The 26,412-nt window shown below is 43.8% G+C and overlaps 1 protein-coding gene across 8 annotated transcripts in view; it reads right to left on the bottom strand.

Moving 5' to 3' along the window:
• Positions 1-26,412, bottom strand: part of LOC118394783 (adhesion G protein-coupled receptor L2-like) — a 121,551-nt gene that overhangs the window by 50,078 nt on the left and 45,061 nt on the right. For all 8 annotated transcript variants that reach the window (XR_008065246.1, XR_008065245.1, XM_035788325.2 and 5 more), the window contains exons 3-6: positions 20,922-21,135; positions 17,301-17,410; positions 14,323-15,126; positions 58-360 (exon numbers count right to left, since the gene is read on the bottom strand). Coding sequence is in view for 6 of the 8 variants with exons in the window: in XM_035788325.2 (XP_035644218.1) it covers positions 58-360; positions 14,323-15,126; positions 17,301-17,410; positions 20,922-21,135 (1,431 nt within the window). In the remaining 2 variants the exon portion in view is untranslated. The remainder of the gene's footprint in view (positions 1-57; positions 361-14,322; positions 15,127-17,300; positions 17,411-20,921; positions 21,136-26,412) is intronic.

Consider the following 26,412-nt stretch of genomic DNA (forward strand, 5'->3'; position numbering starts at 1 on the left):
CACACACACCTTCCCTCCCCCCACCCACCCACCCACCATCCTGGTTCCCGATAGTACCTCTGGTTCCTTTGGGGCAGGGTCTCTCCACGGTGACTCCAGTGTGTGTCTGGGGCCAGGAAATGCCTCTCTTCGTTGTTCCCTCACAGAAGCGCCTGGGGGTGGGGGGGATCTCTGGGGCGGTGGGGTCAGCCGTCTCATGGGGGTCCTCCGCTGGGTTTCCCGCCTCTCTCTCTCTCCCATCCCTGGGGTCAGCCGGAATCGTGGTGTTAACTGGGCCTTTGACTGTGGACGTGGTGGTGGTGATGAGAGTGGTGGTCTCAGGCAGGGCTGATGAGAGGGAGACATCTTTTGTAGTTGGCACTAGGAGAGGATGTGAGGGAAGAGTGGTGGTTATAGCTTTCATAAAAAACCCAGCCTTACCTTGAACTCCCTTCATACATTTCAGACGTACATCAGATACATCAGTCAGCAGGGAAAGTTCAAGGTAGTTTCACTGTTTAAGTTCCACCCCACCAGAAGGGGTGGCTGCTCTACTCCACACATCAACTGGAGACGGTCCATACATTCCTGGAGACACAGAGTCTACTGCAGCACTCGGGTATTACTCCACCTCTCTCTGTTCTGTTTCTGCTCCAGCACAGGAAGCACAAAGTCAGGAGGAGGAAACCTGCAAACGCTACATCAGGGTTTCACAAAAACCCGGTCCTGGGGCCCCACCTGAACTACACAATTGATTCAAATAACAAACCAGCTTTGGTTATTTGAATCAGTAGAGTAGTGCTGGGTCAAAAAGCAACACGTGCACCCAGGGGCGACCCCAGCACCCAGGGGAGACCCCAGCACCCAGGGGAGACCCCAGCACCCAGGGGCGACCCCAGCACCCAGGGGGAAACCCTGCACTACACTATCTCAGACTATTTTTACCTTTACCCAATCCCCAAAATAACAAGAGGTCAGGTCGTGTAGCAGCATCTGCCTGGCTCTCCTGGGAGTGGCTGATTAAATGTCAACAGGGAAGACAAAGCCTGCCTGCATTTGACTTTTTTCTTGTTTGTTTCATCTCTCCCTTTGATAAAGCTGGCGTGGGCAAAAACCATACCTCAGCGATAATGCTCTGCTGATGTATTCAATGCACAGCTATAAAGACAATCTGTGTAGGTGTGTGTAGTAACCAAGAAGGGGTAGTCTGTAGCCTTTAAAAAAAAAAAAATACAGTCTCTACCCATTTGTGTGATCACAGAACTGTGAATGTACAGTAGACGTCTATTTGAATGAAAGAGGCAAATAGGAAAATAGATATAAAAAGGGTACAGAGAAAACAGTTTATCGTGCATGCTTGGGTGTGCTTTGCAGCCCGCGTATATGAGGCAGTGACTGTTTGCATGACTACACTGGTTGCCTCTTGCCTTACTGATCTTATATTATATCCACGGCCACACGATCGCTGGCGCTGATAAGAGGCAGCTTCCCAGAATGAGGTCTGCTACTGTGAAAGTCCCGCAGTGCCGTCTTCAGAGGCCCACGGTGCTTCAGGGAAAAGGCAATATCATGCTATCTGACACCCCATCATCAAACACATATCTCCATTTCCCCCCCGACCTGAATGGTGAGAATGCCCACATTTAGAGTCTGAGCTCTGGAGCTAATCAGACCATCAGGAGACTGGTCGTCTTTGTTTTGTGTTTCCATTTCAGTGAAATCTGGAAGTTCATTACAAAGCCCTGTCTTTGTCTGTCTGTGTTTACGACAGGCTTTTCAAAAAAGAACTCAAGGGTGCATAAACAACAATGCATTAAATCTAGCCGGACGCCGCGGTTCTCAGAAAAATGGGGAGGGAAAAAGTGGCCCAGACAGCGACACATTTTGGATTAAAAAAAATAATAATTACAGCCAGGCTCAACCAGCCTTGTTGCAATGTTGTTGTGTTATGACATTTCATTCAATGACCTTTTCTCCCCTGGCAGGAGCAGTGTTTAATTGGGCTGTACTCATTCCGTCATTGTGCGTCCATCTGTCGGTCAGCTACTCACTCACTCACGTTTCTGAGCACTGAGCATGGATGCAAATGAGCGTCTGACATATGTCCAGTTTATTGTTGTGTGAACAGATGTTGAGAGGAGGTCTCTTATGAATATTTGACATTCATGCTGCAGCAGGTTGTGTGGTGGTGTTCTCTCTCCCGCTCTCCCTGTGGACACGCAAGAGGCTGTGAGAGAATAAAGACTTGAAAGGGAATCTACGAAACACCATACTGAGAGAAAAACTCATACCAGAGTCACCATTCTAAGGAGACTATCATAGCTACTGATAAGCACTGGAATCCTGGTCTAGTTGTAGTTTGCTAGCGCCTGAACTTGACCTCTCGGCCGCTTCCTCTCTGCAGTGGCAGATAAATAAATAAACAAATAAGGTAAATATACCAAACCTAAACCACTTGTCAAAGAGGACCATCTTCCCGTTACATTTCTCTTGATGTCGCCATCCACCGCCCTCCCGCACTCTGTCATTTTCTTTTGATTATGACGAGTCATTTCACAGATGGTGGTTGAAAGCAGTGGGTCCTCTGCCAGCACTCAGGCCAGAGAGGGGCCACCTCAATTAGCTGTCATTTCACTCAAGAGCTAGTTAAAGTCCCTCTGGGTGGGGGAGGCAGACGGCTAGGACACTCTGGGTGGCATATGTTGAGTGATGTCTGTTATAAATAACACGAGGTGCTCAGAGGTTGAGTAGCACTCTGAAAAATGCACGGTGTCGGGAGTTTCGGGAACTTTTGAAAACTGAATAGAATGAACTAGATATAATGGAATCGACAGCAGTGGAATGGGGGGCCATTGAGAAAGCAAATAAATGGTTAGGCAACACACTGTGCACTAAACAAATGTATGTCGGAACATGCAAAAACTAAATAGAATGAACTATACACAAATCGCCAGCAAGTAATGGGGCACTTCAAGGGAGTGAGGAAAGGGTTAAGCAATACTCTCCACTAATGATAAATAAAGATGAAGCTAGAGTTCTATATTTTAACATCACCGCAGGGCACTTTTCTTACTCTCCAAAAATGAAATACTAATAAGATGATCAGAGGCATAGCTACTGTATGCTGTTTGTCTAAGCTAGCCCTATTGGTTGACGGCCAAGTCCCAACTCCCGAAAAGCCAGACTTCTCATTTCCTCTGGAAAGGACAGGTTTTGCCATTATCTCTGAAGAATTGAGGATTCGACATGAAACGTTTGTTTTGGAAAGTTTGACAGGGAAGCAACATAATAACAGGCCATCAGTGTGTCTGTGGCGTGGAAGAAGCAGACGTCGTGTGACTCTCGCTCTCTCTGCAGAAAGAAGCTGTTTCAGCCTCTGCGGCAACTCAAGGTTTGTTTGGAAATCAATGATTGTCGAAATGAAAGGGTTGATTAAATACTCGATCGACTGAATGAAAATGTCAAAAATGCTGAGTGTCCACTACATTGGCGTTAACAATAGATTCAATAATGAAGCAACGTCTCAGTGAACTTCCAAATGTCAGAGTCCTCCAAAAACCTGGTGGCGGTGTTACATTCTCTTAATTCACACAGTGGTTTTCAAAGTGTGAATCTGGCCATCTAACGAGGACTGCAATAAGAGGCCAAAACAGCCTCTACCAAACTGTTGGACGCGACACAACCAACGCACCACCAGCCTACACTGCAACGCCATGAATAACGAATGGTGTGAGGGTGAGTGAGTGTGTGGGCGTGTGTGTGTGTGTGTGTGTGTGTGAATGTCTGCGAGTGTCAACGTGTGTGTGTGCATCCATCCGTGCGTTTTAAGCTTAGCCATTTCCAGTCAGCCAGACAGTCTCCCTCTCTCTCTGAATATCTCAAACTTAAAAAGGGAGCCACAACTGTGGTGTTGCTTTTTTGAAGATCCCTACGCCAGACCAGTAGCTAATGACAGAGAGAAACAACAAAACCCAGAAGACATGAATATTACATTCGCTTGTTTTTACGCAGTCTCATCCTGCGATGCGTGAGCCCGTGTGACGTGCTGATGTGAACATCAGTTCCGTGTAGCTAGTAGCTCCTGTAATGGGTCTAAGTGAACCCTCAGGTCACATAGCCCTTTCTGCCCTGGGAAGACAGGTTTTTCCTGGCTTTGCCTTTAGTACAACTTGGAATAACTCATGGATCTTTCTGGCAGAAAAAGGCAGAAACCACTGCCATCACACAGTGGATGAAGTAAATAACTGAAAAGGTGTAGGTTGTTTTACTCCTAATGTGTTCTTATTATCTGTATTTACTGGACTAAGGCGATTACCACATCAAGCACTGCTGTGGCACTGCTGTGGCATTGCTGTGGCATTGCTGTGGCACTGCTGTGGCATTGCTGTGGCACTGCTGTGGCATTGCTGTGGCACTGCTGTGGCACTGCTGTGGCATTGCTGTGGGCGTTATTGACAGTTGTTCTTAAAGATCAAGAGACAGAAAAAGCTCTGCCAATGCCAGACAGGTTTTGGATCCATGTGGTCTGATTTACGAGAGCTGAAACTGAACACTGGGGCCACCTCGTTACTACCGAAGGGAACACCAGGCCATGGAGCCACTTTGAGAGAGAAAGGTTGCTAGCACAAAATATACTGTGCAGCTATGAACACTCTCTCTTCCAGTTCTTTAAAATGTCCACTTGAAGTCACACATTCCAATCCACCAATCAGGAAGTCAGACTCATGAAGAATTGTGCCATGGCAACAAGAGGAACAAATGGAGGCGTTCCAACTATCCGCCTGGCACCTTGACCTCTGACACGCACACGCACACAAACACCCTTGACTCCGGTCTGCATGACTCTCCTTGCTGATGTGTTAATTCCTTCTGATCCACTAAGCGGCAAGGACTCACGTGATCTGGTAAATATTCCCTTTGTTTCTCTGCTTCAAAGAGTATAAAGCCTCACTGTGTGTCAGTCACGATACAATTTATTAATGAGCCCAGCAAGTGCTTCTTCATCATGCTACACGTCGATGCAAAGTTTAAAAAGCATTCAAATAAATATGCATTACTGAGTTTTATAAGCAGCCAAATTGAATGAGCAGAACGTCGATGAGGCGCTTTAGGACATTAGCACGTTTTGTGAGGCAGAAGGAGATCTAGTCGATTAGAATCTCACTAACTAGCCTTTTCCATGTGTTCAGTGGCATGGTCGGCGACTCAGCTGTGCCTTTCTTCTCCTTGGGTTGTTGGATCTCTCCATGTGGCTAAACCCCACAGTTCTCCATTGGCCCAGTTCCTCTCTGTGAAGGCATTCATTTAACACTCCTCTTTTTTACTCCTCAGATCAATGCTACCTTCGAAGGCAAATACATTTTCTCCCTTCTCCCCTCGTTACTTTGAAATGCTCCTGGCAATTATTGGCTCCCCTGATTAGTCTTTGGAATTAATTAGACCAAGACCCGAGTCGATGTCTTTGAGGAATCTCAGACAATACCCTTGCAAGTGTGTCCCTACACATTTTGTAACGGGTGGCACTTAGGGGCACATTTTATTGTCACGTCGGAGCAGTACGATCTCTTAAATAGTGAGCCTTAGGAGGTGGACTATCAACGTCTTGATCACTGGTGTCTGTGTGTTAGGAAAGCATTCGAGGAGTTTCACTCTTCAACACATATATGTGTTCTGAAACTCACACCGCCTGTAGTAAATTCAAATGAATCCTTGGAGTTTGGAATATATCTTAGGAATTATACAGGCATCAAATACAGTTATATATGCACACAAAATATACATTTGGAAACATTCAGGTCCATTTGTTTTGGTTTCTGTCTTATCCCCTAAAACACCTAGTATAGACATATAAATCGGCTTTACCTGGCTCCCGTAGGATGAGCTTTTCTAAAAGGGTGGATGCAAAGGTTGTTGGCATAGTAGGAGAAGACACAGTCGCAGTAATATACTGACTACCGAGCTCTGTAAAAAGCTGAGAATCGTAGTGATTCGGTTCAACTGACAACTTTTACCGTGGGGCCCCATGAATCTTAAATGGGGCTGACACCAATTAGTCGACTGGTCAATCGTTTGATCGATAGGCTGTCGACCAAGGTTGATTTTAGTCGAGCAGTAGCAAATATATCTATATTTTTTTATGGCAAAAGACACCTGTCTTATTCGCGGCCATCTCAGTGAACTAATCCATTGCGGAGGCTGAGACTAATCCATTGCAGAGGCCGTGGGGATGGCACAGTCCAAGAAGGAGTGTGGCTAAGATGCACAATGCATATCTCGCTCCAGAATGCACACCCTCCTGCCAATTTGTGCACATTCATTGTTTCATAATTCATTGTGTGAATTGTTTGCCTTCCATTGTTAGTTCCCCACTACATACACTACATGCCCAAAAGAATGTGGACACCTGCTCGTCAAACATTTCATTACAAAACCATGGGCATTAATATGGAGTTGGTTCCAAACCCAGATTTGCCCATGGGACTGCCTGATGGTGAAGAGTGATTCATCACTCCAGAGAATGTGTTTCCAATGCTCCAGAGTCCAATGACGGCAAGCTTTACACCACTCCAGCCAACGCTTGGCATTGTGCATGGTGATCTTAAGCTTGTGTGCGGCTGCTCGGCCATGGAAACCCATTTCATGAAGCTCCCGACTAACAGTTATTGTGCTGACATTGATTCCAGTGTGTAGTTTGGAACTTGGTAGTGAGTGTTGCAACTTAGAACAGGTTATTTTTACGCGCTACGCGGTCCCGTTCTGTGAGCTTGCGTGGCCTACCACTTTGCGGCTGAGCCGTTGTTTCTCTTCCACTTCACAATAACAGCACTTACAGTTGACCCGGGCAGGTCTAGCAGGGCAGAAATTTGTCGAACCGACTTGTTGGAAAGGTGGCATTCTATGATAGTGCCACGTTGAAAGTCACTGATCTCTTCAGTAAGGCCATTCTACTGCCAATGTTTGATAAACATCTCAGCAACGGGTGTGGCTGAAATAGCCAAATCCACTCATTTGAAGGGGTGTCCACATACTTTTGTATATACTGTGTATATATATATATATCATCAGTAGTGCATTTACCGTTAATTCCTATAATTTATTTTTTTGCTTATGGTAATTTCTGTTAATGCATTCAATAGCTTATATTTTCAGGTCTTTACCATTCTCATTGTCGGCGTGGATATGTTTTTTGCAGAGCGCACAACCGATGCTACACTTGTGAGAAACAAGTTTTCGTTAATTTCATTTAATTTGTGAATTTTGTACCTGCACTTGATTACGCATAGAAGTAGGCCTATAGGCTACATGTCCTGCGTGCAAATGTAGGCATATATGAGGCACATTTGGGCACATTTGGGGATTTGGTAGTATTTCTGATTGGCTTAACGCACCACCACTTATGACCTGTGGAGCTTCTCAAAGTAATGTTTTCGTCACCTCAAGTAAACAAAGTCTGTTTTTACATCCATTGAGAATGCCAATAGTTCCTCAATGTATCTGAAAGATCTTTCCACCGCTCTCCCTTTCCATAACCACTAAGCGTGCTCTGATTCCGTGGAAACGTCACAAAATAGGCCCACCTGATTACTTCTTATCCCTTGTGCAAATAACCTACAGCTGTGTGTCTGACCCAAGTTCATTGGCGCTGTAAATCAAATCAAACTTTATTTGTCACATGCACCGAATACAACAAGTGTAGACTTTACCGTGAAATGCTTACTTACAAGCCCTTAACCATCAGTGCAGTTCAAGAAGAAGAAAATATTCACCAAGTAGGCAAATATAAAAAGTAATCATAAAAAGTAACACAATAAGAATAACAATAACAGGGCTATATACAGGGGGCACCAGTACCGAGTCAGTGTGCAGGGGTGCAGGTTAGTTGAGGTACATGTAGGTGGGGGCGAAGTGACTATGCATAGGTAACAAACAAAAAGTGAGTAGCAGCAGTGTACAAGTGTGGGGGGGTCTAATGTCTTGGGGGTGGAAGCTGTTGAGGAGCCTTTTGGTCCTAGACTTGGTGCTCTGGTACCACATGCCGTGCAGTAGCAGAGAAAACCGTCTATAACTTGGGTGACTGGAATCTCTGATAAGGATCTGGGGGCCCATCTCTGACAAGGATCTGGGGGCCCATACAAAATCTTTTCAGTCTCCTGAGGGGGAAAAGGTTTTGTCGTGCCCTCTTGTCTTGGCATGTTTGGACCATGATGGTTCGTTGGTGATGTGGACACCAAGAAACTTGAACCTCTCGATCCGCTCCACTACAGCCCCGTTGATGTTAATGGGGGCCTGTTCGGCCCACCTTTTCCTGTAGTCCACGATCAGCTCCTTTGTCTTGATCACATTGCGGGAGAGGTTGTTGTCCTGGAACCACACTGCCAGTTCTCTAACCTCCTCCCTATAGGCCGTCTCATCATTGTCGGTGATCAGGCCTACCACTTATGTCGTCAGCAAACTTAATGATGGTGTTGGAGTCGTGTTTGGCCACGCAGTCGTGGGTGAACAGGGAATACAGGAGGGGACTAAGTACACACCCCTGAGGGGCCCCAGTGTTAAGGATCAGCGTGGCAGATGTATTGTTGCCTACTCTTACCACCTGGGGGCGGCCAGTCAGGAAGTCCAGGATCCAGTTGCAGAGGGAGGTGTTTAGATTCAGAGTCCTTAGCTTAGTGATGAGATTTGTGGGCACTATGGTGTTGAATGCTGAGTTGTAGTCGATGAACATCATTCTCACATAGGTGTTCCTTTTGTCCAGGTGAGAAAGGGCAGTGTGGAGTGTGACTGAGATTGCGTCATCTGTGGATCTGTTGGGGCAGTATGCGAATTGGAGTGGGTCTAGGGTGTCCAGGAGGATGCTGTTGATGTGAGCCATGACCAGCCTTTCAAAGCACTTCATGGCTTCCGACGTGAGTGCCACGGGGCGTTAATCATTTAGGCAGGTTACCTACGCTTCCTTGGGCACAGGGACTATGGTGGTCTGCTTGAAACATGTAGGTATTACAGACTCAGTCAGGAAGAGGTTGAAAATGTCAGTGAAGACACTTGACAGTTGGTCCACGCATGGTTTGAGTACACGTCCTGGTAACTCGTCTTACCCAGTGGCTTTGTGAATGTTGACCTGTTTAAAGGTTTTGTTCACATCAGCTACCGAGAGGGTTATCATACAGTCATCCAGAACAGCTGGTGCTCTTGTGCATGCGTCAGTGTTGCTTGCCTCGAAGCGAGCATAAAAGGCATTTACCTCGCCTGGTAGGCTGCGTCACTGGGCAGCTCGTGTCTGGGTTTCCCTTTGTAGTCCGTAATAGTTTTTAAGCCCTGCCACATCCGACGAGCATCAGAGCCGGTGTAGTAGGATTCAATCTTAATCCTGTATTGACACTTTGTTTGTTTGATGGTTCGTCTGAGGCATAGCGGGATTTCTTCTAAGCGATTAGTCTCCCTCTCCTTGAAAGCGGCAGCTCTAGCTTTTAGCTTGATGCGGATGTTGCCTGTAATCCATGGCTTCTGGTTGGGATATGTATGTACAGTCACTGTGGGGACGATGTCATCGATGCACTTATTGATGAAGCCAATGACTGAGGTAGTGTATTCCTCAATGCCATTTGATGAATCCCGGAACATATTCCAGTCTGTGCTAAGAAAACAGCCCTGTAGCTAGGCATCCGCGTCATCTGACCAGTTCCGTATTGATATTCTATACAATGTGGCAAGTTTGCAAGAGCAAGCTTCAGGCCAAACCCAAGATAACAGTTGATACAATGTTTTAAATTCATTGCAGACAGGCCATGCATAGCCAATGTGATTCATAGGATATTTCTTTTCTACCTGCAGGCTGCAGGCTGCAATGTATTTATTTGTTGGTTTCGTGTAGGCTATTTTTTACATAGTTGGAAATTCCAATAGAAGTTACTTTTGTGCCTTATTTCATCAAATAGAGTGCTGAAAGCATCAGACAAGGTCAAAGCATATAGTTGATTTTATTAAAACACATAGGGTGTGTCTACAGTTGAAGTCGGAAGTTTACATACACTTAGGTTGGAGTACTTAAAACTCGTTTTTCAACAACTCCACAAATTTCTTGTTAACAAACTATAGTTTTGGCAAGTCGGTTAGGATATCTACATGGCACAGATACTTTTCCCAACAATTGTTTACAGACAGATTATTTCACTTATAATTCACTGTATTCCAGTGGGTCAGAAGTACATACACAAAGTTGACTGTGCCTTTAAACAGCAAGCATACTTCCAACGTTGTGGCAAAATGGCTTAAGGACAACAAAGTCAAGGTATTGGAGTGATCGTCACAAAGCCCTGACCTCAATCCTATAGAATATTTGTGGGCAGAACTGAAAAGGCGTGTGCGAGCAAGGAGGGTTCCAAACCTGAATCAGTTACACCAGCTCTGTCAGGAGGAATGGGCCAAAATTCACCCAACTCATTGTGGGAAGCTTGTGGAAGGCTACCCGAAACGTTTGACCCAAGTTAAACAATTTAAAGGCAAAAACTACCAAAAACGATTTGAGTCTATGTAAACTGTAAACTGACCCAGTGATGAAAGGAATAAAACCTGAAATAAATCATTCTCTCTACTATTATTCTGATATTTCACATTCTTAAAATAAAGTGGTGATCCTATCTGACCTAAATGCAGGGAATTGTTACTAGGACTAAATGTCAGGAATTGTGAAAAACTGAATTTTAAATGTCGTTCGCTAAGGTGTATGTAAACTTCCGACTTGAACTGTATATATGGAAAAATACATCCATTTTGAATTTTATATAGTTTTATTGCATCTCTGGGTTATATCAATTCCCAGGTTAATTTCATGTTTTCATGTACATCTGAGCTATTGCCATTCAAGCAGGTAGAAATTCAGCTGGTATGACGTAGCATTACAATAAATCTTCTCTCACCGCACTAGAAGTTAATAGGAATATGACTTTTAAATTGCCTATCACATCTATCATACATGTCAGATTTCAATATTGGCCGATGTCATTACGTGGGAGGTTGTCTTCTCTTAAATGAGCCATTGATCATATTTTTGCGATATTCCTACCTCGATAAATGTGTAATTTAACAGAGGGTCCACCACATTTCTCCTATTAGTCTGCCTCTTCAGTCCAGGGTGCATTGCATTGCCGTTGCAAATGTCAGACTTCACTCTGCAAGGCACATCGATCTGCAGGTTGAACATGGTGAGATTGTAGACTACTAAATTGATAGTGCAGTTGTGTTTAGGCAATTTTACAGTGAATTCGCTACTTCACATGCTGATATTGACTTTCGTATTATTGTGTGAAGCTATGTTTGCTAGGGTGGCAGGTAGCCTAGTGGTTAACAGCAATAGGCCATTAACCGAAAGGTCGCTGGTTTGAATACGCAAGATGGAACAATCTACCGTTCTGCCCTTGAGCAAGGCAGTTAACACCCAACAAATGCTCCCCGGGCACCAATGACATCGATTAAGGCATGCCTCCCCCACCTCTCTGATTCAGAGGGGTTGGGTTAAAAGCGGAAGACACATTTTTGGTTGAATGCATTCAGTTGTGCAAGGTATCCCCTAGCTAGCCGGCCAGCCCACAGAAAGAGCATTGCATTGTGGGTTTTATAGTCGACTTGAGATGCAACTGATTTCCACAACAATCACATGTTGCTACCAACCTTATTATAACGACAAAATGAAACACTTGTTCACAGTGTTATTTAAAACAGTAAATCATAGTAATTTGTGGATTTTTCCTTTAATGGACACAATTAGTTCTCTCTCTGCACCTCAAGTGCTTGTTGGTATCAGTGAGAGAGAGAGAGAGAGAGTCGTTCTTTTAGCACCACACGATCACCCTGCAGAACAGGTTGTTTAATTCCTCTCTGTACTAAACATGAACCATTTACTCTCATGTGCCTACCTGTGCCATTCACAAAAGCCTAGTGGGATCTTGCAGTTGGCATAGCCTTGCTTCTCTATCTGCCTTCCTCTATGAGCAGTTCAATGTTTTCATAAAATTCGGTATAAATTTTACCTTTATTTAACTAGGCAAGTCAGTTAAGAACAAACTCTTACTTGACGGCCTAGGAACAGTGGGTTAACTGCCTTGTTCAGGGGCAGAATGACAGATTTTTACGTTGTCAGCTCGGGGATTTGTTCTTGCAACCTTTCGGTTACTAGTCCAACGCTCTAACCACTAGGCTACCCTGCCCCCCCCTCCCCCACTTAATGATATGCAGAGGCCAGTTATGAATGCAAATATATACGTTTCAATTCCAGTAGCAGAACTGTAGCTCAAGCAAGGGTTCATAAACTAAAAAGGGTCAAATAGTCAACAACTGTGTAGGTACTGTGTGGTTGTTTTCATCATTACGTCTATCGCATGCAGCTGAGCCAGCGAGTTTGTTTGCGCGTCTGGCTCTCTGGTCTTTGCGTTTTTCTGTAGCATTAGCTGTGATAACAGAACACTGTGAAGCCCCTTGGTTGGAAACGCGCTGCCATGCGGACTCCTCTTCTCTTTTTCCGTGTGGCTGTTATAAGACATTGAGGGTAGTTAATGATAACTCAGTTGGTAATGACATTTACATTCATCTTACCCTGAGCATCCAAAACGGGCAGTTTGCATGTACATACATGCCAGTTCGGCCATGGAGAACTAGCTCATTAGAATTCTACTATTTATTCTGTTCTATTCTAGACGGTCTACTTAATTGAGCGCTTTGGTTGAGTTGGGCACACAGAGAGACTCAACCTCTGACCTTCATGTCAAGAGCTTACGGTCACTGTCTGTCTGTCTGTCTGTCTGTCTGTCTGTCTGTCTGCCTGCCTGCCTGCCTGCCTGCCTGCCTGCCTGCCTGCCTGCCTGCCTGCCTGCCTGCCTGCCTGCCTGCCTGCCTGCCTGCCTGCCTGCCTGCCTGCCTGCCTGCCTGCCTGCCTGCCTGCCTGCCTGTCTGTCTGTCTGTCTGTCTGTCTGTCTGTCTGTCTGTCTGTCTGTCTGTCTGTCTGTCTGTCTGTCTGTCTGTGCAGATATACATGTAGAGGGAGCAAAGGGAAAACAAACAGACGTGTTGACAGGTGGTCAGCGTGTCCATGGATACGTTGCCCTTAGACACAAGAGGTCAGGGATCAGATTTCACAACCTTAACGTTAATCTAGCCTGGGACCCTCACTCACCGAATATCACTTCGTTTTCAATATCGACTTAGCCGAGCTCTCTGTGATAAGGAGGAAGCTGCATCCCAACGTCACGCCAGCATGGTATAAAGTTGATCGTTCCGTGTCGAGTGCAGTGCATTAGTGGGGACTTAGCCTAGTTTTTAGGGATAAGGAGGCTTCAGGCAGGTAATTATGCCCATTATCACACAGCGTGATGTAGGAGCCCTGTCTGATGACGCGCACGTCTGTCTCTCCTCAGACACTTCACAGATTCATTTAAAACCCTACACCGTCTGATAGATATCAATTTCGGCGGATGGTCCTTTATAAAAATGTTTTTCTTCAACCGCGCTCAAGCCACTATTCTAACCTCGTCATCCGGGCCATGATTCACCGGCATTACCGCCACCTAGCCACACAGCACCTTAACTCTGGGTTTTAACACCAGCCCCCACAAAATGATGGAGATTGTCTCAATCCACGGGTAAATGAGGGGCCGTCAACAACACGGTTGATCGGGTAACCATAGCAACAGATGTCCGAATCAGATCGAAAGGCAAGGAAAAGAAAGTGGGGATGGGATAACCTTCTGTCATACCGTGTGCAATATTTCAGAATCCCATTCCGGGGCATTAAAGGGAAGTTCACAAGGCCACTGCTCATAATGGATTGGGATAAGACCTGAGATTAGAGAATTTGATAGGGTCCAAGTGGAGAGGGAGTGCTTGAGCTTGCCTTATGGTAATAAAGGCTTTCCAGCGGATGCCTTGTGCCAGACTGCGAAGCCCCCTAAGGGAGTTATACCCCGTTCCAATGTATAACTGTCATTTTCTGTTTACTAATGAGGCCTTTCCCCAGGACTAACCAAACCCCACTATTCTCTGAATCACACCTGTATTGTGTTCAAAATAAACAAATCTGTCATTATGAGACTTATATACACCCCCCCCCCACACACACACACACACACACACACACACACACACACACACACACACACACACACACACACACACACACAGGAATATGTTCAGCACCTGACAGAAACACAACACGAAGGGCTGTATACTAAACTGAAATATGTGTTTGTAACTGTACAGCAATCATCTATTGAAATTAGGTTTGTGGAAGTCAATGTACACATGCAGATCTCAAGGAAGGATTCATCTGAAACAGACCACACTGTGACTGAGACGTACCGTCAGCAGGATCTTTCTCCGCGTCAAACTCCAGGTCGTAGCGCAGGATGTAAAAGTTATTCCACACGTACAGCTGGTTATCTCTGGGGTTGTAATCCACAGCAGCGATGTACTGGTACTGGTTGGGGAAGAGGATGTCTGTGTACTCTCCCTGGCTCAGCTTGGTGTTGTAGATGTAGTCGATGTGGCTCTTGGCCGTCTCGCTCTCGTTCTCCTCGTAGGTGGACCGCACCACGTGCAGCACGCCACACACCATGAAGGCATTGGAGGCGGATCTCTTGTCGTACGCCGTCTCCCAGGTGGCCTCGAAGCGGAGCGTGTATGGGTTGAGCTGTGAGACCACGATGCGCCCGTTGTTCTGCTCCGTGGCGTAAATTACCCACAACCCCCGCTCATCGACAGCGAGGTCTATGTCCGTCTTGCCGCCCCAGCGGTACGGCGAAGTGTCGTGATAGTTGGCGTTGGCCACGATGGCTTCACCGCTCTTGATGCGCGTGCGGAGGTCAAATTTCACGATGTTGCGCGTGCGCTCCTTGTTGAAGAAGATGGCTCCGTCGTAGGCCACGAAGCCGGTGCCGTCGACTCGATGTGGGAGTTTATAGGTGGTAGTCTGGCGGCCATTTTTTAAGTCCTCCAGGGAGTTGTACTCAATCAGAGTGTCGGTGCGGTACGGCGTCCAGGGCATGAAGAAGACCTTGTCTCTGGCCTGCAGGGGGTCTTTACACCACGACCCCGCCTGTTGCTCTGCCTCAAACACAAACGTGGGCTCCCCCACCTCCATCAGGGTCCCGGGACAAATGAAAACTTGTGAGGGAGAGGGAGACAGAAAGATGGGTTTAAGTAAAGAAAACAAGCATCAGTATCAACACAAACATTTCTTCAAGGTGGTGCAGTGAGTCTAGTTTTCGCTGCTGTCTGAGTAGAGTGTGGGACAAAGACGTGTGACACTGTCATTGAACTAGTGCCATTGCTTGTGAATAGAGGGAAAAAATAAAAGTGCAGGAGTGGATAAAGGACTTGCTTCTTTATGGAGTCGTTGACTGTGTGGGACAAAAAAAAAAGTTAAACAAAAGGAGGAAAAAAACCTGTAAATGCAAGACATGTAAGGGATGGGAGAGGTAGCTAGGTCTGAAGCGTGTACTGGAACTGGTTTGACTTCCAACTTGTGACACTGGCGGTGTAAATGGTCGAACTGCACATGCTTACTGAAAAAGCACACAGAAGACAAAATGATAAAGACTTCACGTCTTGTGGAGGGACCAAATGACATATTCTGGATGGAGGTGGCAGCAAAGCTGGGATAAAATGACGAGGGTGGAGCTTTTGGGAGAAGACAGGACGACAAACAGTAGAGGCTGGAACTCTACGTCATAACAGACAACAACAACAAAAATAAACCTTTGATGGGTGAGAGGGAGGCCATGGCAAGTGTCCCATTGGAATCCTATGGATTGGTTTTAGATGAGAAAGGCAGGTGACCATCACGTGCTATGGGGTGCGATCGAAGGGTATTGCCAAGCAGAACAAGACTAAGCCAGAAGAAAATTCAAAACTTTATTTAAAAAATAATAATAATAATGACTCTCATACTTAAGTAGGTAAGCGGGGGGTATCATTCCTAATGTAATCCACCTCATGAGTCAGCGATGATCGCTCTGATAAGATGTCATGTATTCATGTCTGTACCATAAATATCTTTCAATCCTCTAGACTGCTTTAAAAAAAATTGCCTTTGAAATTCTAATTGTCTCCCAGAGTAGCAATCAACACCCTATCGGGGTTTGGGGCGAGTGTTTTGACTAGAGAGGCAATCAGAAGAGAGGAGACAAGAGGGAGGGGTTGTATTGAACACCACATAACAGGGGCTGAGGGGGTGGGGGGTGGGGGGGAGACTGGACCACTCATTTACCTTTTTGTTCCACTTCTATTTTAGGCATTGGAAAAGAAAGAAAGCAAAAAAGAAAGAGTGCAAGAGGGAGAGAAAGGTTATCGTGAGTCAACTACCAGGTACACGAGTAGAGAAGGTTAGAGGATATGATCGATAGAGGACCAAGAGATGCCTGTTTTTGGGGAACAAGAAAAAGACTGGGGGAAATAAATAGGACATTATCAGCCCCTATAATATGAAAGCAGTCAGGTTACGGCTGGAGTCAAACACTGTTTAACAGATCACGATTCCATGCTTTTCTTGCCATCAAAATAATATGTTTTCACCTGGTCACTGACCGCATCGGTAATAATCAGGCCACAGTACTTTCAAATGAGTTGTTTGACATAAAGAAACATTGTAGAGTTTCTGAAATCGCTATTCAGTTTAAAATCAGATTAAATTCTTAGAGAAACAGCAATGTAGTTATTTTTGGCAGTATTGAATGGAGCAGTATTTACACAAAAACTTCATGGACACAAATCTAAACTAAATTCCAGAGTCTGCTTCGGCCAACCACAGAACATAACTTGTTGCTAATGTTACAAGCCGAAATTTCCCTAATGAGCCAAAAAATACAATTGCAAGTGAACAATATTGAGTTCCTTCATTAAAGCAGTGCAGCAGCAAACGGAAGAGGGAAAGATCCTAGTGAGACAACTGAGGAACAAGAATGACTGAAACGTAGAAGGAGAGAAAGCAGAGGTTCATTTGTAAAAGACACAAGAGAGGACGGAACATTCGATGAGAAACGAAGAGTTACAGCAAAAATATTATTTCAGAAAATAAATCTCCACTGAATGACATAACAGAAAAAAAGGTTGCATGTTACAAGAGTCTGATGTTTAAAGGAGAAATAAGTCAATATTACATATTACATACGTATCAACTGTATATTGTTTAATAATAGACTTACAAACAAACATTACACACAAGATAACACATATGCCCCCAACAGGATCCCACTAAATAAGTAATTGTTGTAATAAACCGAAAAATATGTTGAAACATCACATAGTAGCACTGCATAATTAAAAGGGCGAATACTTACTGTATGGGACACACTCATACTGAACCTCTAGATACTTGTAGGTACCAGGGCAGGGGTCAGGGAACACATCGGAGCCCGTCACAACCACACACTGGGTACGGTTATTGCACCTGGGAAAAGATGGATCACAAACAATTCAGCAATGACACAAACTACTATAACATCCCAGGAGTGGTATTAGGGTGAGAGAGACACATGAATAATACATAGGCACTTCCCTCTTCCCTCCACACACTTATTCAAATCAGGTTTGCAGCATTGCTGTGGTGAAGGATGTTAAAAAAAAATCCTATTCATCAGAGTAGGGCCTTGATTCAATATGCTGTACTGTCGACGCCAACGTAACAAGTTGAGGGAGGAAGAGAAGAATCATTTGGGGGGAATAAATAAAAGAGAGAAACAGTAAATAGATATAAAGAGAGAGAGAGAGACACACACACACACACACATAAAAAACATAAAGAGTGGAAGAACTGCGTGAAGAGCTGAAGACCGGCCTGGAGTATATTATGCGATGTTGATGAGAATGTCACCTTATCAGAGCCATGTACCCACTGAGACCACTCACCCACACAGAGAACAATTTAAATTGTACACAACAGGCAGGGTAATTGGCTGTTTCAAGCGGGTCCACCAAAAACACAGAATGCTCACCATTATTTGCTATGGGAGGCTCCCGAGCATTTGCTATGGGAGTTAGTTATTTGCCTCATAACTTGAGTTGACCTTGGCTATGAAGTAGAATGTGCTACCCTTAAATTAAAACGGTTTCAATTGTGTGTGTTTGTGTTTTGCGAGCGCAACAGAGTGAGAGATGGAGGGGGAAAGGGAGGGAAATAGAATAACTGATTTTGTATAAATATAAGATGAAATTGTCCCCACTTCAATCAAGCTCTCTTGAGACTGAATGAGTGAGACGGCAGCAACAACAGCAGAAGCAAACAGTTATCCATGACAAGTTTTTAAAAAAATACATTAAAAAAAGCCAAACAAAATAGCGACTTAACAATTTGCAGGCCAGTTTAGTGATAAATATTTGAGAAGGTCAAATGCAAAGTCGTGCAAGTTGGACAGATCTCTCACAGAATCACCGCCGAAGCAAAGAGCCAAGCTGTCCCTCAAAAGCCGAAAAGGACAGCGTTTAGTGTGACAGCCAAGAACAAATTAGGTTGTTATCAGACCTGCTACAAAACTTTGCCGTGACCCCGTGACCTTGTAGAAAATCCATGTGTAATACAATTACGTACAGATAAGACACACATGCGTAAAATGCAGTGTTCATTAACCAGTCACTTGCTGCCTATTACAACCTGCATATAAGTATGCGATTTGCATTGAGATATTGGACAATTAGTTGCAACTATTGTACGGTCGGTAGACTAATCATATTCTTTCTCCTATTTCATCCCATAGTTTGTCCCCATCATCAAATGTACAATTGCAGCCGGCAGATCATCGTCATCATCACCACTATTACAATGACTTTACAGGAGGTTGTCTGGTAGGCAGACAGACAGCGATGTCTGTTATCCACTTCCCTTCGTCAGAAAATAATAATGAAGAAAAATGTCATTATCCCCTGCCCAGGGCTATTACCCTGTCCTACTCTGAGGGAAGAGATTAGTGCTGCATGGGAAAGGGTGAGAAAAAAACTCTCCAGAACTTCCCCTTCATTCCAAATCCCTGCAATTAATCTGTTAGCTAGCTACAGTCTTGTGATTTTTTTTACTCCAATGACACCAGAAATGACTCATTACCTCCATAATGTGTTAACACTGATTTCTGTCCACTGAAACAGTGATAATTTCACCTTTCATCATTTTCAGTTAGTCATATTTGTATGTTTTCCTGCTTATGACCAATGGGTTGGTGGCGTCTTTGAAATGATTTAAATACTTAGTAATCCCGAGTGGCTCAGTTATCCCATTTGGCTCAGTAGAGCATGGCGCTTGCAACGCCATGGTTGTGGGTTTGATTCTCACGGGGTCGCTCTGGATAAGATTGTCTGCTAAACGACAAGCAAATATTTAACATATAAAACCCACGGTGACATCCATGGTAACAGACAAATCCTCCACCAGCCTATTTCTCATTTCATGCAGTGTATTTATCTCCATTGTTTAAGCCGGCATCCATTATAACCAGGCTTCAGACTAGCGCATCATCGGGCTGGCTGTTCTGTGGCGTAGACCTGCTGCCTGAACCACCCAGGGTTATTGTATCAATACTCATTATTGTCATGTCTCATTTCCTCTGATCTACTACATTAGAATAACGCACACAAGCTACAGTAGGTTTAGTGGTGTAGAGCATGATCGGGCTCTGGGCTCTTTACCACCTTCACTGACTCTCCTAAAAGCCTTTGTTAACAGATTAGTTTGAAGTGGAGTTCAGTGGGTTCTAGCCCAGGCAACAATGCAGGCAACAATGCAGACATGGGATAAAATAATATTTGATATAATTCTAAAACACTTTATCTGGGCTCAATTGAACATGTCTGATGCAGTAGAACCAATAGAATTGTTGCAAAACCACCCATCTGGACCTCAAAGCAGGCCAGAGAAAATGCTCAAAGCATTTGAAAGATACCACATAGTGTTTGAACCCAGGACGGCTAAACCAGCACGTGAGCACTAACAGGCAAATCAAGGGACACGGTGAGCATTCTCTGTCTTTGTCTCCGTCTGGTCTGTGTGCAACTGCTGAGACAAACACCGCAGTAAATGTAGCGTGACAAGCTAAATATGGGACGTCTTTATTATCTATTCAAGAGCTCATGGGAATTTTTGTGGATGCCGGATGGATAAGGCAGAAGGCAGGACCTATTTCCTAAGGTGGATGACTACATACACTCAGTAGCACATAGGTCAGGGCAGGGTAGCGGCGTGTTTCGGTAGGTGAGCCGGGGTTCTTGCTGACTTATGAAACGTTAATCTGGGGTCCTTTAAATACACACTTCCGGGCCGGGCCCGGCATAGCAGTCAATTTAAAGTGGTGCGTGCAGCCTAGTGGCAGTATTGCAGCTAAATGTCCTGGGAGAGTGTTACTAATATGAATGGTATTATGAGGGGGGTAGAGACATTGCACAGGGCTGGGTGCTGGGCTGTGTCAATGCAGTTACGAGTGTTGGAACAAAAAACTAATGTTGGAAACAGAGGGATTAAGAAGGAGGTTCATGTGACTCTTTTGAGACGGACAGACTGGCTGGCTGGCTGGTTGAGCAGCTGCAGTGGTACTGGTGCAGGGATGCATAGAGCATATGGTCTAGGGTTGCTACTAATGACCCCCTGTCCAGTTTTTACGGTCTAGAGTTCCACAACAATACCCACAAAAACATCAGATTATTAAAAAGTCAAGGAAGTGTGGGTAAATTGTCTGTTTTTGGTCAGTTGAAAAGGTAACATAAATGCTAGTCTAGTAATATTAGGGTTACCACCCAAACCAAACCACTTTGTTTTGATAGAAAACTAGTGGATCCAGAATCACTAGCCTGGACTCTAGAATCACATACCACACATCCCTAACTAACTCCAGGTTGTATTGTGTAACGAGACCTTTCTGCTCTATTACCTTTGAGATACAATCTTGTAGGCCTTGGGTGAGGTAGCAGTTGACTCTTACCTTTGTGATATGATCTTGTAGGCGTCGGGGAGGTAACAGTTGACGTTCTCCATCTGGAACGGGTCGGCGTCGCAGATCTTGTCGTCGGTGCGGCCGTAGTTCGCCGTCTCGATCATGATGACATCAGCACCGGGGCAGCGGAGATCGATGGCGTATCCTTCGCAGGAGAGCTCTCTTCTGACCAGGCCAAACGGCAGGGCCGCACGACCGAACCCTGGGCGGAAGGGAGGGAGGGATAGAGAGATGAGAGAGAGGGGGGAGGGAGAGAAAGTCAAGAGATATTAGGTAAAGTGCTGTACAAAACTGCTATAATATACTGCATTCGTAGGAATGGGAGCCAAGAGGAGCCAAAAGTACCCAATAAGATGGAGTCATTTGATATCTTAGGAGGTAGTACAGACTGCAGAGCATCAAAAGACAATCCATTTAATTAGTAACTGCAGACCACTCGCCCAATGTTTACAACGGTTTAAAACAGAAGAATCATAACATAGGATGAGGAAAAAGACAATTAAATTGAATTACCAATTTCTCTAAGGTCTCTTTGTTTCTGGCAAAGATATTTTATAGTCATTGTATAAAAGTCCATGTAACAAATTCAAATACACCTAAACACAATACTATAGAACTCAAAATCCCAAACTCTCAATTCCTCCTTCAGGACCATGGTTCGATTAAGTTTGAATGGTTCGTTTCGACAAAGGGGTACAAGCTCCCTCATTTGTTTTTTGTTTCACTCGTTTAGCTTTTCTATCAGTAGAGCAAGAGGCAGAAAAGAGCCGGAATCTCCCAGCAGCAGCATGGAATGTAATTTAATCCATTTTACAGTGTCGATGATAGAAGACACTGAAGAGGAAAAATCCACAGAAGAGGAAAAATCTATATGCGGAGCTCAGCAGATGTGAACACCAGCCAAATATCTGTGCTTTGGGGAAAATTAACTATTTTGATCAGTTTTTGTTCCTCCCATCAACAAAGTATATTGAAAAGGTAGTTTTTTTACTCTCTTTTCCCCCCGAAAAGCAATAAAACGTCAAGCCATAAATACCATGGAAATGCATATAAAGATATATTAAAAGAAAGCAGAGGAGAGAGAAAGAAAGACATAGATCAATTAAAGAAAGAAAAGAACAAAGAAAGAAAAAAAGCGAACAGGTGTGCAGTTTATTTCGAGACCAATCCCTAAGAAAACACCTCAAGTTCCAGAAATGCAAATGGTGTTCCGTTAAAGGACTAAGTGCAAGGCAGTAGCACTGCATGAGCTGTCAATAATCACTGTTGTCCGCGGCAACAGTCTGCCTCTCTGAGGGGCCAGCTCAGCTGCCATTTGTGTTTTCTGCCACTGCACTACTCTGCTAATTAGTCACTCTTTTCAGCCTGTTACCTTCTCAGCACTCCCATTGGCTCCTCTGCATTGTCAAGTAATAACACTAACCACCCCGGGTTTGCTTTGCACCCGCCTGCTAATTGCAACCATACACAACTTGACAGCCAGGGCATGACGCAATTGGCAATTGTTTGAACAAATGGCTCAAAGTTGAAGTGATTTCGGCTCGAAACTCCTACTACCCTGAGACCTCGACCTCGGCTCACATGTCTGTCTATTTGCTTGTCATTCTAGCCTGTAGTGGTACCATGGCCCTGCTCTATTATAATGGTATTCTGTGTAGGTTCCACAAATGTCGCAGACAAACACTGGCGAGTGTCTACAAAGGCTTGGATACCAACGTGGATATAAAGCACCTGTAAGCCAAGAGATGAGAGTTTTTCTGAGACTCGACTGGAAGCATGAGGCACCAAACAAGCTCTCAATAGGAAATGCTTTTTTATGCATGAACCATTTAACAACAGAATGCTATGAGACCACTTCAGATTACAATATATGTGCATTCATGAATATACTAATGATAAACATGTATGCTAATTGGTCTGTGGATTCTGCTTCGTTGAGATGTATGTGCCGTAGTCCAACGAACTGCTATAACTACTGTAACTACCCCGTGCGGCTTCAACTTCACCACAACAACTAATGAACGGGTTTCATGGCCATTCCTCACGGAGGGAGTGACAGCTTTATCACACAGGCAGAGGCTACAGAAAGCAGACAGAGATAATCATTTTCATGGGGTTGTAAAGTTTCTCAATGGAAAAACTCTCCTTTAGAGTGGACTGTAGCTCACTGTAACTTCCCCTCCCTCCTTCCCCTTCTGTCCAACAGTTAGCTATGGGCCATCTATCAGGGAACTACAGTTTACTGTATGGTCTGATCACACACAGCTGCTGTCATTTGAGGCCTAGCAATTGATTAAGCCTGGGGCTCGCCTGCCTCCTCTTCCCCAGTACAGTATAGATCCATCTGGCCATAGGGCAACAGTATATCAATTAAGGGGGAGTATCTTGACTGTTATGGGCGCACACAAGGACAAATTGCCTGGTCTCTCCACTCTCTTCAGATAGCATGGATCTCATTAAAGACTCACTTACCTCTCGGTAATTGGATATGTATCATGAAAAATCCCTTTTAAAAAAGTTGTAATGTTTTGAGAAAATCTTGTTTTGTTTCCTTACAATAGAATGAATTTCCTAAATAATAGAATGAAGTAAAAAGCCATTTCGTTCTGTTTGAAGACTGCACATCATGTTCTTTCAATAACCATTAGTTCAAAGCATTCTCACCTCTTTGGCTGCATTTACACAGGTAGCTTAATTCTTTTCACATCCGATATTTTTTAGAGCTGATCTGATTTGTCAAAAGACCAATTAGTGTAAAGAATTGGTCTGCCTGTGTCAATGAAGTGAACAGATGTGAACAGAATGGAAAACACGGGTACTTCATTTATCATTTTTATTTAACCTTTATTTAACTTAGACAAGTCAGTTAAGACCAATTTTTTTATTTACAATGACAGCCTACACTGATCAAACCCGGACGACGCTGGGCCAATTGTGCTCTGCCCAATCATGGCCGGTTGTGATACAGCCTGGATTTGAACCAGGGTGTCTGTAGTGATGCCTTTAGCACTGAGATGCAGTGCCTTAGACCACTGTACCACTCGGGAATGACACATTTACAATGTACCCACTTAGATTTGTTTTGGAACATCACTGTGAATGTTGGAGACTTTTATTAAAAGTTAAATGGGGCAGAGAGGTTTTACGCACGGGGGAGAAAAATTTTGGTGTGCGCATGAGTGTCAATGTCTTGAGGAAGTGTGAAAAGCTTTTCATCTCATGGCTCTGTGTAACTTTGTTTGACTTCTCTGTTCCAACTTTGCAGTGGTAGGAAAAGAAATTGCCACAGGACACAAGCATGTCGGGCAGCCAGCTGCAGTTCAGAACAGTTCAGAAAACAGGAGGGAAAATCCATAGCACATCGTGTGTGTGTGTTTGTGTGTGAAAAAAAAAAAATAAAAGAACGGAGCAAGACTACCTCTCTCTTCATCGCTCCTTCAGACTAACATTAAATCATCCTACATAAGGCTGGCACAATAACCGTATAATCGCGTAACCGATAATGAATTGCCCAAAGCATAGTTTTGAGATATTGAGCAATAAAGTTTTCACATTCCAGATCTCAGAACTGTTTTCTAGTGAATTCTTCTTTTGATCACCCATTCTGGTCCTCACCCTAAATGTACCTGAAGTGCAGAGCATCGAAATCCTAAGACATTTGAAAATCTTATTTTTTTTTTTTTTTTTTAAGGGGTGCAATCGCAGCTAGAACCTTGTGGCTCTGAAATGTCAATCTGGCTTCAGCCATAAGATTCTATCCGGCACAGTATGTTACATTTATGTCAATAGAAAAGTACAAAAAAAATGTAATGATTAAATCAAGAGAATACCCTTCTTTCTAGTCACATATATGAATTCAAATATATGAATTCATGTCCATCACACATTTGTTAAAGCGAAGATGTCAAATACACTATATCCTATGGAGAACGAGCAGCATTGCTAAAGCTTAGCTCTGGATGACTAAACTTGATATTTTGTTCTGGTGTCTGACACCCAAAGTATGTCAACTACTTGCTAGTCATCAATAAAACATTTGTAATTTTAGTAAAATAACCCTTCCATGGAGGTTGTCATATCGCTATAGAACTAGTCAAAAACAGCAATGCCTCTCTAAGGACCTTAAACATGCTCTAAGGCACCTGTATTTATTTATTTTTGACCGTAAAGAGCTTACGTTACGGCCATTCTTCAGAAAAATGGTGGGAAAAAATCTAAGTAATTGAAAAAGAGGACCAGAACCTATGATATGAATAATCAGGTACTTGGGAGTCCCAAGGTTCTATCTGCAAAATATATGGTTTTGAGATAATCTTTTTTTTTTTTTAAGTCCCAGATCTCAGAACTGTTTTTGTGATGTCTTCTTCTTTCATGACTCAATAAGTATATCACCCTCCATCCAATTATTTTTGATTGACTATCCATCATTGTGTGATTGGACTGCAGATAGAACCATATAGCAGCAAGTTAAAAGGTGTTTGTGCAGATAGAACATTCAGATAATTTACAAAAAAATGACATTATAAACTATATTATTTATTTTTATCTGACATATCTCACATGTAAAGGACCACCTAAAGAGCAACTGTGTTAATGACACAATTTTGACCAAAATGTCAGATATAACCTTCTAGTCCCAAGGTCAAGAATCATTAACAATAATGTGAACAAAAAAAAAGTATCATAATCGCCTTAATACATTTATTTTAAGAGGGGGGAGGGATTCAACTTTATTTTCAAGTAGATACCAATAACAATTATTCATTTTTACATGAAAAGGGTAAAATTGCAATCATTTTACGAGCATAGTCAGAAGAAGCTTCTTTTCCAAAAGTTACAAGCAGCCAAACCTATACATATTTTAGATGGGGGTGTCACCAACGCTGTGTTGTATTAATTAGGTAAGTCGTAGATATTTTTCAAAGATGCATTATGATACATTACAAGCTCAAAACAGACAAAAATAGAATTATGACTCGTTACCCATAATTCCATATACGCCACAGTCTTAATCCTACGGCTGTAACCAGCAGGCCAGTATATAATATACTAAATGGAATGTGCAATTGAATTGCCATGGAAACCGCTGTATACATTTTCCCTGTGCCATAATTGGCTATGATCCCCTATTCCTGGCCCTGTTGACACGGCGACGCCTTATCAGGCATTCTGGTCAGTGACTGACTGACTGGGGGAAAGAAAATAGGCTTTTCAGATTCCTCCCCCTGGCCAGCCAACGGTAAGCCTGCTATTTGAGCTCAAGTGAGCACAGAGTAGGCAGACGGGGGGCCAATACGGACTCACAATGTGTTGTATTATGGAAGTGTGGAGTCTCTTCTCCTTTTTTCGGGTACGCAGCCTATAATTCACTGGCAACAATCCTTTCCATAATACATATTTTGTTTTCTATCAACACCCTTGAAATTGAAAGTGGCACCACAGCGCAGATGGGTGCATCTGAAAAATACAGGCCCAGCCA

The sequence above is a fragment of the Oncorhynchus keta genome, chromosome 15, assembly GCF_023373465.1.
Source record: "Oncorhynchus keta strain PuntledgeMale-10-30-2019 chromosome 15, Oket_V2, whole genome shotgun sequence".
Classification (NCBI taxonomy): domain Eukaryota; kingdom Metazoa; phylum Chordata; class Actinopteri; order Salmoniformes; family Salmonidae; genus Oncorhynchus; species Oncorhynchus keta.